The following is an 11,622-nucleotide window of genomic DNA, read 5'->3' as shown; positions in this document are numbered from 1 at the left end:
TGCTATGTTCCCCACTTGTCTCCCTCCTCTTTTTTCTTTTCTTTTCTTCCGTTTAATTTATTTCTACTTTGAATTTTTTTATCTTCATATTATTTTATTTTGGCATCATGAAATATAAGTCAAATAGAGTAGAAGGGAAGAATTGGAAGTCGGATCCAAATTTCTTTGATCTTTTTAAGGCCTCATTTGTTTGTACTTAATGAAGGTCTAAATCTTAATCATTCAGATTCAGCCATTAAGGCCTCATTTGTTTCCATTAAGATTAAAACATCTGAATCTGAATAAACATCTGACTATTAAGATGTGCATTAAGATTTAGATGTCTAGATCTGAATGCACATCTAAATATTAAGATGATGTCTCTAGATCTGAACATTGAATGAATAAAATTGTTTGTTTTCAATATCTGAATGTGCATATGAGATTAAACATCATAAATTATTATAAGAGTTTCATTTCAACAAAAAAGTATTACTTTTTAATAAAAATAATATTTTAAATATTTATATTTGATTAAAATAAATTATGTTATATGCAAAAAAAATTATATATCGATATAAACATTATTGTAATGTGATTTCTTTTAAGAATTCAACTTAAAAATCTTTAATAAGAAAATATATCACGAAATTGCATAGGCATAATATAATATCAAAAAATTATGATAGATATTGGTCAAAAAATAATAAAGAAGGTTTCACATCATCAAAGCCTAACATATATTCTAACTAGTCAAAAAAATTAAAGAATTTCTAATTTTTTTTGGATGATCTTAATCCATTTCTCCAACTTGTGAACCCGTAGCGTCATCATGCTTTTTTGTAGTTGTCACTTTCACAAAATATACTAACAATTGTACTGTATAATGGTTCTTGGCATCCAATTTCATATAATTTTTTCTTTGCATTCTTCAAAGCTAGTTGTACTATTTTTAATCAATAAATCCAAAGCAGTACTCATCTTCTCATCAATTTCTTCTTCAAAACTTTTCTTCAACCGAACTGAAGATTGGGATGAAGAATTATTAGGAGCTCCATCATTTTTATCACCAACTAGATATATGTATAACTTGGACTCCAATCATGAACTCCTGTTGCAATACAGCCTAAAAAAAAATTGTACACAAACTTGGAAGGGTAGAGGTGAAGTCTTCAATGTCATTGGCCTAAACAAATTACATTTTCATAAGAGACCCCATTTATGTATATATGGTAGTTGTTATTAATCATGACTACTATTTTTACTCAAAAATCTTGAGTTCTTGACAAACATCAATACACCAAAAAATATTATTACAACAAGAGTTCTTGAAAAAAATCAATACAACCAATAAAAATTGTTAATATAAGAAAATACTTGTATAGATTATGAGAACTTACCAATTCAAGAGGGAAAAAAATTAATGTTAGGTTGAGAAAAGAGAGGAAGAAAGTTTGTAGAGAGAGAGCAAGTCACGCAATGAGAGGGAGAGGTGATGTCAATTTTTTTTCACGCGTATTAAATAAGTCTGAATGTTGTTAAGACTCTCTCTGTCTCGCCCCGAGCTACCCCCGAGACGCGGACACGGGACCTAGGACCACAAGTGATCCCAAGCTAACCCTGCTGGCATGATCATGAGCATACTAAAGATAATAAACTGATGCGGAAGCTAAATCATAAATAAAATGAAAAAGATGGGGAATACCCATATACTATAACTGAGATATATCAAATCTGATGAGTTTAATACAAAGAAGATACTAACTCAATACTAAGTTGAATATATCTATGTCTGAAAATAGCCTCTAACTGACTAGAAAATGTTGGGACAGGCCCCAACTAAGTCTAGCAAAACTGAAACTAAAGGACTAAATACTGAAAAGAAACTCATGACTATTGTCCTCGGAGAATGAGGACTCACCAACTGATTCTGCTGAACTGGAGATCGAGAACCGATCTAAGCATGATCTGGATGCTGAGAACCTGAACCTACATCACGAGAAGATGTAGTGCACGTATGTGTCAGTACTTGAAAGGTACTGAGCATGCAGGATAGAGTAAAGCTGAAATAACATATAACTGAACAAAGCAATAAAGCAATGAAATAATCTGGACATGATATAGATACTGAAAATACTGAATACTGAGCTAACTGAATGCAATGACCAAATTTATAACATGCTGAGACTGAATACTGACTGTACTAAAATATGGTCAATGCAAAAGAATCTGACTGAACTGTGGGAGCTACTAATAATCGACATAAAACCACATGAGCTAAATGTGGACTCCGATGTATACGCCCCATCGAGAGGACCCAATATACCCTGCCAGAGGTATAGAGGCATGCTGGCGTGATCACTAAACTGATGCTGCCCACAGAGGGGACTTACACCTACGTGGCTCGTAGTTCTGGAACTATATGGGTACGCTGAAACCCTAGTCCAACTCGGTATTATGCTACTCCCAATAGATTAAGTGGTTAACACATTATGACTGAGTTTCTGTAAATACTGGATAGCTCGAAACTGAACATGCAAACTGAGAATGCAACAATTAATCTGATAATGATGTATTCATAAACTGAGGCATGTATAACTGAATATATTATGACTAAAATACTGAATAACTCAAAATAGGGTTTATACTGAAATATACTGACAATGTGGGATAAAACTGGAGCATGTATATCTGAATAACTGAAATATCTGACCTAGCATGTGTAATTCAAGAACTAATGAAATACATAGCTAGGGTTCTGAAGTTTATGTAAGAAACTGAGCAATAACATGATAATCTGATTTGGAACATTTAAATAACTAATTCATGATGATCTGTTCAAATTCTAGAAACCCTAGGTCTGTTCATAATCATGGAATCAAGAATCTGACTGAATTCTAGGGACCTAATGGGCGAAAGGAACCCACTAGTGAAATCCCCCATACCTGGTGACGAATTCCAATGAGAAATCTTTCGATTTTGGGGCTGGAACTGAAGGAACCTCGCTGCGTTCTTGAACTAGGGTTCTTGACCTCTTTCTCCTCTCTTGCTTCTACTTTTCTAAGTTTTGATTAATGAATTGACTTGGATAAGTTCTAGTTATGTTTCTAGGCTTAAACTAATTAAAACCTCATGATTTAGGATTTAAACGACGTATCTAAGGGGTTAAACGAAATGGGAAAAGACCAAAAGACCCCTGAATTAACTGCTGTCGGAGTGACTGACGGAATGGACCTACGGTCCGTCAATCAATTGACGGTCCGTCGATTGGGTCCGTAGGTCGAGTCTGCCCGACAGGTCTTCACTAAAACAGGCATAACGTTTTACTCGTAGGTTGGAATTTAGCAAACTCAGTGGCGTTGGAAAGATAATTCAATTATCTATCTAACCATAGGTCATGGTACACATAATTCATTTTGTTCTAAGAGTTATGACCATCTGAAGTTGACCCATCAATATTTTTCAACTAACTGGTTGCTGATCCTCATCTACGGTCAGACCTACGGACCGTGGAACGAATGATGGTCCATGCTGGTCGACCATAGTTTGTGTCAGAGGCTGGGTAAGGGAAGTCTCGATCCACGGACACAGACCACGGACCGTGGTCTGATCTACGGACCGTGGGTCTGTCCATGAGTCGGGACTTAGCCAAATTTTCTGACTGAGTTCTGGGGAAGTTTTCTATCATGAACCACGGACCTGCAGGACGGACCGTGAGTCCATCTACGGTCCATGGATGGTGTCCATGAGTGCCACCTGTAACACCAAAAATCTGAAATCTCTATTTTCGGATACGGGGTGTTACACTCTCAGATCTGATTCGTTCAAATTCTTCAGATTCATTCTGAGGCTATTTTTAAAAAGAAACAAATGGACTTAATGGGTTGAATCTAAATTCTGAGAGTGCAAGTCGCACAATGATGCTTTTGAGATCCATTCTATGCAATAAGTCTTCTTCTTACATAGAAGAACACAATTGTTGCATAAGCATAAATTGATATAATTAATACTCAAAAGATAATTAAAAATATTATAATTAAAAAAATTAAATATATATATTTTTGGTTTAATTTCAAATGGTAAGGATAAAAATATCAAAAAAGTATAATATGAAAATAAATATGATTTTTTTTTAAAAGTACATAGATAAAAATGACTGTAAGATATTTATCCAAATCTTTAACCTAATTTGTGGTACAAAATTTATGGTGAGAAAATGGCATAAATAGTCCCTTAACTATAGGAATAGGTCTAAAATAGTCCATTAACTATACACTTAATGGATTTAGTCCTTTAACTATTCAAAAACTTATCAACTTTGGTCTCTTAACTATACACTTACCGATTTTAGTCCCTTAACTATAAACATACCGATTCTAGTCCTTTAAGTATTAAAAATTGTCACGCCCCGAGCCTACACCTTGGGAGGGGCTGGCACTCGAGAATCATTGTTGGCCCCAAGCGAACCCTTGACCTGGCATACTTACTTAGTGGAAGACTTAAACATAAGAAACATAACTCATGCAATAACTTAAGAGATAATAACTTAGTCAAAATGACAACTCAAGTCTTAAATGTATACAACTGAAATGAATAAAACTAAAGAACTATAACTATCCATCTATGAAGCCTCTAAAACAAAGAGGGATGTCGGGAAAAGACCCCCGATCATCCTAACAACTGAAATACTAGAAAGCAATGTAAAAGGAGCTTTCCGAAAAACAAAGAGGCTCACCAACAGACTCTGAGTGCTCAACTGGATCAACGAGGAGTTGGATGATGATATTGGTTACCTGTGTCTGCATCATAACAACGATGCAGGCCAAATGGCATCAGTACATTGAATGTACGAGTATGCAAGGGGAAAACTAAACATAACATAAGCTTGAAGGGAATCTGAAAGAAACATTTACCTTGGCTTTACTCAACTCATAAATAACTTAACTCAATATAAAGCAACAATACACATGCAATATATAGAAAGCTTTTAAAACAGTAGAAAGCAACTTAGTTCGTTAAAGAAATGCAATAACAAACTCAATTGTAGTCGTATAATAAAGTAATATAGTTTCTGTGGGAGTTTCTGTAACCGATAAAACCACTATAAGCCTAAGTGGTGATACAGTGTCTTGCCCACGCTGCCAGAACTTGCCTATACTTTGCCGTCATATAGAACGCATTAACTAAGTGGATCTACTAGTCTATGCTAAAAAAGCACTTAAGGAATCATCTAAAAAGTATGATCATTTATTACCCATGATGGCTACATGGTTTATGGAGAATTGAGTTATTATGGACTCGCATCCCCATATCGGTGCTCAATACTACTCCCAAAAATATACTTAGCTCATATGTTTTTAAAACAAAACTTCTTTCTTTGATTTGAGATAATTACTCAAAACTTAGCTTAAAAGCTCTTCTTGGAAATCGGTGTTTCCATTCTTGTTCAAATGTGAAAACATTTTTAAATACTTGGGAATACTTAGTTCCCTTATAATCTTTGAAGAAATGAACTTCATTCTTTACTTCTTACTCTTTACTCAACTTGAACTTTAAGTCTTAAAACAAAGTTAAAAGCACTTGCAAAAGACTTCTTGAAAGGACTCTAAGAACTTCATAGGCTTCGCTCTTAACTTTTCTTGAATTTGAATTTATGGATTCAAGGTTATGATTCATGTTTCTGGATGATTTCTAGATGTTTAGAAGTCATTTAGAGTAGTTAGAATCAATAGGAAGTGTTAGCACACTTTAGAAGAACTTAAACGAGCGAAACGATGAAAAATGGGTGGGGGCAGACAACCCGGGCGCGTCCCTAGTGCACCGCGCCAGCCCCTAAGTTACTGGGGTTCGTTTCTGGCACACTGCTGGCGCGCCGCCCCAGCCTCTCTGGCGCAAATGGGGCGCGCCGCGCCATACCCTCCCCTGGTGCAAACTGACTAATTTTTCTTCTCGATTTCTGACCTTAATTCGATTAAACCCAATTCATTTTCTCAATATCTTCTTAGATTCAGATACCCAAAACATGTACACTAGAATCTAACTCGAACCAACTCTTAACATCTCTAAAACATCTCAAGAAAATCCATCAATCCCATATAAGTTCAAGAAGGAAAACACTTCAAGAACACAACTCAAAAACATCAAATTCTCAATCTTTTAGGACGAAAATCATGTTGAATTAAACATGCTTGGCACGTGGGTGAATGAACCCAAGGCTATGTGAACTCACATACCTCATAGGATTTAATCCTTGGCGAAATCCATGACCAAACTCGAACATTCTTGACGAATCTTTCCTTTTCTCCTTCTTTCTCCTCTTTTCTCCTTTCTCCAAGCCCTAGCTTAAATTTTCAATTTTCTAAACTGACCAAATTTTGATTTGACCCCAATTAAACTCCTAAAAAAGAATTAAAATAATTGGGTAAGGAAAAGACTAGAATACCCTTCCAAAATCCGGTTTTAGACTTTCCTTATTTGAACAGCCCAACTTCAAATGGTCATATCTCACTCATACGAACTCGAAAATGCACAAACTTGGTGGCGTTGGAAAGATTATTCCAAGATCTTTGCTACGATATCTGGAAAAATACCTAACTCATCCTGAGCTAGGATTTTTATGGTCGTTTGAAGTTGACCAAAAATCCAACTTAACGTACTTAACAAATTTTCCAGATTTTTATATTCTTTCTAGTTACGGGGTGTTACAAAAACTTATCAGGTTTGGTCTTTGTCCATTTATTTAATACAAATTGCTTAGGTTAATATTAACAGAAATCTTCGTAAAATTAAATCTTTAATCCATTTTTTAAGTTGTTTCTCTGTCCTCGCCTTTATTTTCTTCGAACTACTCTTATGAAAAGAACAATAATGTCAACAATTCAAAATAAAATTAATGATGAAAGAAGATATAAGTCTAATTTTATTCAATGGAGAATAAACTTAAGCATATAATTGTTGTTAATGACTTGAATCCGCACTTGAATATGCTAATCAGTGCGGATTTTATTTAATTTACTAAAATTTCTTGACGTAAAATAAAATGAATAGAATAATAAAATTGATCTATTTTTTAAAAAAAATTAAGAAAATTGCAAATCTACCATTTTATTAATTTCAATTTCTGAAAAATTAAACAAATTTCGTTCAATGAAGTCGTTGGAGGACAAACTTTGGATTTAACGGGTAATATTTTTTTCATTGTATAATAAATTTTAGCATATACAAGCCATTAGTAGCAATAATATGCTTTATTTTATCCTTTGTTAAATAAAATTATGCCTTATATTTTCTTTCCTCATGAAGTTTATTTTAAATCGTTGAGGTTAAGATTCTTCGCATAAGGTTAATTTGAAGAAAAAGTAGCGGAGAGAGAGAAACAACAGAAAAAGTTGCTAAAGGATTTAATTTCTCGAGGCATGAATTTCGTTAATATAAGCCTAAGCTATTTGTATTTAAAAATGGACAAAGACCAAACCTGATAAGTTTTTGAATACTTAAAGGACTAAAATCGATAAGTTTATAGTTAAGGGACTAAAACCGGTAAGTTTATAGTTAAGGGACTAAAGCTGATAAATTTTTGAAAAGTTAAAGAACTAAATCCGTTAAGTTATAATTAAGGGACCATTTTAGACCTACTCATATAGCTAAGGGACTATTTATGTCATTTTCTCAATTTATGGCACACCTGACTTGACAGCATCCATCCATATTCTAAAGGTTCCTAATTTCCTGTTAAATAATAGGTAGCAGAAGAGTCATGGCACACCAATCTTGACAAACTACATAAACCTATATGTTCAGTTATTTCTGTTTTATTTTTTATATATAGTATTCCTCTATTTAATAATAGTTATCCATTATATTAAAAATAGTTGTCTAACAATATTTGTCCAGTTTAAAAAATTAAGAGATAATTTACCTTTTGTGTCTATTTTACCCTTGCTATTAAATGAAGTACTATTTATCACATTTCTCAAAGCATTAAATTTAATAAAGTCAAAGAATAAATAGTAATATTATCCCCTATTATTTATTATTTCTTAAAAGGTGTGTCAAGTCAATAGTGGACAACTATTATTAGACAGAGGGAATATAAAAATGTCATTTAATTTGGTTTAAGTTATCATCTTTACTTTCTAATTTTAGGTGTGCATAAGTAGATACTTAAACTTGTATAAAATTGAACAAGTAGATTTATGCATTATATGTGGCATAGTACATATATGACGTCACATTGGACACAAAATAGTCATGCAGGACATCACGTAGAACGAATATGTCTATTTGTTCAATTTTATACAAATTTAAGTGTCTACTTGTGCATATCCAAAGTTAAAGAGCATAAATGTCATTTGAGACCAAGTTAAATGACATATTTATGTATTATGCCTTTAGTTTTCAAGTTGAGCCATAATATCCCGAAGATAAAACTAACACTAGTAAAAATAAAGATTTTTCTCACTGCAAATCAATAGAAAATTTGAACTATAGAACATGATTTTCCTACTCATTTTTCATAATCAGCTCACTAGAAAAATGTATTGGTAAACAAATTTTCATTGAAATATGGAAAATTTGATGTAATTCTTCTCATATGATCAGTCCTTATTTTTTTTCTTTCTCACCAATTCAACCAAATGGGAATAGCCACGGAACATTTTTCAATAGGAAATTGTGACTTTAAAGTAGTAGTGTAAGTTTATGTTGTTCACAAACATACCATGTAAAAGAGAAATAAGTTATTACCTCCTCTGTCCTAATTTACATGGCACAAAATTTGAATTTCGAGAAATAAATTTCTTAATTTGGATCGTGAATTCTAACATAGAATCTATAAGGTTCTTCAAACAAAATATACACATTTTGAAAGACTACGTAATTAAGAAATATGGATGAGTCGCAATAACTAACAACGGGTCAAAATATATAAAAGACAAAAACAAACTTGTTTGATTATTGAAATTCAAAAGACGTACATAAATTGAGACACACCAAAAAGTGTATAATAGCAATTACGTATTAGATAAACATGTAGTAACTAACCATTAAGAGAGATCAAAAGGAGTAGTAATCAAACAAAGATCATTCTTTCTACAGGCAGCTACTCCTTCTGCTTCAGTCATATCAAAATCATCAACACTAACTCCATCAAGAAGTTTCCAATCGAAGTGATACAACAACTTAGCTAAAGAATGCCCTACAGTAGCTAAACCGGATAACTTTCCTGGACACATTCTTCTTACTGCACCAAACGGAATAAACTCAAAGTTATTTCCTCTAAAGTCATAGAACTATTCTCAAATCTCTCAGGTATAAAGCTTTCTAGATCATTATGCCAATATCTAGAATCTCTTCCAATTGCCCACGCATTCACTATAACTTTAGTTTTGATAGGTATGTTGTATCCATCAATTTGTGTTTCTTCTCTACATTCCCTTGGGATTAATAGAGGAGCCGCGGGGTGTAACCTTAGTGTTTCTTTAATCACTAATTTCAAATACTTCAACTCCTCTGTATCGATATCTTCAAATGTCTTCTTTCCTTTTAAGGTTTCTCTAACTTCAAGTTGTGCTTTCGCCATAACAACTGGATTTTTTATCATTTCTGAGAATGCCCAAATAAGTGTTGTCGATGATGTTTCGGCTCCTGCCATGACCATTTCCTACACGTAGAAAAATATCAAATATTTTTCGAATTTTTCCTAATTCAAACTTGAAAACTCTAGCTAACATAATAAATCAAATTCAAAAGTTATAGGTACTAAAACTTACAAAAATAACTGCTTTGATATTTTGATTTGTGATTGGCATTCCAAATTCCCCACTCTCCAACATCAATCAAGTCTTCAGCTCCAGACTCACCATTACCTTTGTTACCATTTGCTCTATTTTCGCGATGTTCATTAATGAGCTTCTCTAAAATCACATCAACCTTTTCATGGGCCTTCAACAACCTAGACTTCATCCCACTGATCCCATGAAGCCATTTATGTGAAGGAAACAAGTCAGTTAAGTTGAATCCTGAAGACAACGAAACAGCCTCTTTCACCAACATTATCAACTTATCTTGATCATGAACAACTTTCCCAAAAGCCGATCTACAAGTTACAGAACCTGTAAACCAAAAAATTTTATTCGATAGGTTTACCATCTACTCATCAGGCGTAGAATTGATGATAGATGAGACGAGACTTGACATCTCTTCTTGTTGAATTGAGTTAAATGATTTGACCATCTTTGCACTAAGAAGTTCCAGGACACATATTCTGCCCATATTTCTCCAGTAATCACCATATGGACATAATGCTATGTCCGAATAATTGTAAAAAATAATACTTCCAGTCATACTTTGAGGCCTAGTTGCAAAACAAACATCTTGAGTTTTCATGATTTCTTTTGCCATTTCAGGTGAAGATACAGCAATCGCGGAAATTTCTCCTAGTTGTAAGTGTGTTAATGGCCCGTATTTTTGTGATAGGGCTCGGAGAGTGTGATGTGGCAGGCCTCCGCGACTCACTAATTGGTGCAAGTTCCCAATAATAGGTAGCTTCCATGGGCCAGGAGGCAATATTTTGGTTAAGGTTATTGATTTTTTCCATATTTGAAAAAGATGGAATATTAAGTAAAGAAATAGCAAGAGTGAAATAAAGAGGGTGGAGTAATTCGAAACAACGGACACCCTAAACCCTGAGCAATTGTGATGGAGACTTAGCAGTAGCCATGTCTGCGCACATCTCTCCCCTGCCTTTGGTTGTGGGAGAGACAAACCCTAATCTTAATCAACAAACATCCTTTGCTATTCGATTAACCACAAATCAAGATGTCAAAAATTTGACAAAAAATCAGTTGAAACAGATTCAATATGTACATGAAGGGCCTACAATTCAATTCACAAAGGGAGAACGACAGGTTTTCACCCAGGAAGAAGGATTACATCAAGTTGTAATTATTAATTTCTCATCCGATACACTAGAAGTGAAGGATTTGCGAACATTTTTACCTAAACACTTGGGCATCAAAGGAAACTATTTCGTTGGTTTACTTGCTCGTAGACATATTCTAATAAGGATAGACCAATATGAAGATTATGTGGTTGCTCTATCAAAATTGGTAAGCTTTTTACCTTTTCGTGGAGAGCAACATCTTTATAGGGTATTTCCTTGGACAATAGATTTCAATTCTAGAGAAGAAACTTCAATGGCCGCGGTGTGGATTTCTTTGCCTCGATTATCACCAGATTTATTTGCCAAGAGATCCTTGTTGTCGATGGCACCAGCGGTTGGAAGGCCAATAGCTATTGACAAGGCAACACCAGACAAGACAAGGCCTAGCACTGCTAGGGTGAAGGTGATACTTGATCTTATGGACAAGCTGCCTAAGAGGATGCGTCTCCAGTATTTGGATAAGCAGACCAGTAAGATTCAAGAGGTTTTTCAGGAATTTGTTTATGATCATTTACATTTATATGGTAACCATTGTAAGCATCAAGGTCATGATGAAAACAGTTGTCGATTGATTTTGAAAAAGAATCAAGATAAAAATCACAAAGATAGTGGAATGGTTGGAGATGAACAATTCAATGGTGAGAAATTTCAAGGTGATTTGAGACAAATTTTAAATGAGAAGAGGGGACTAGCAAACATAG

At 34.0% G+C, this 11,622-nt stretch overlaps 1 protein-coding gene across 1 annotated transcript; it reads right to left on the bottom strand.

Moving 5' to 3' along the window:
- Window positions 1-9,023: 9,023 nt before the first annotated feature.
- On the bottom strand, window positions 9,024-9,637 carry LOC125855707 (premnaspirodiene oxygenase-like). The gene is made up of 2 exons (XM_049535443.1): window positions 9,447-9,637; window positions 9,024-9,255 (listed from the first exon to the last, which is right to left on the bottom strand). The coding sequence occupies exons 1-2, from the start codon at window positions 9,635-9,637 to the stop codon at window positions 9,024-9,026; spliced, it is 423 nt and encodes a 140-aa protein (XP_049391400.1).
- Window positions 9,638-11,622: the final 1,985 nt, after the last annotated feature.

This window comes from Solanum stenotomum, chromosome 2 (genome assembly GCF_019186545.1).
Source record: "Solanum stenotomum isolate F172 chromosome 2, ASM1918654v1, whole genome shotgun sequence".
Classification (NCBI taxonomy): Eukaryota; Viridiplantae; Streptophyta; class Magnoliopsida; order Solanales; family Solanaceae; genus Solanum; species Solanum stenotomum.
This window is presented reverse-complemented; position numbering and strand designations above follow the sequence as displayed.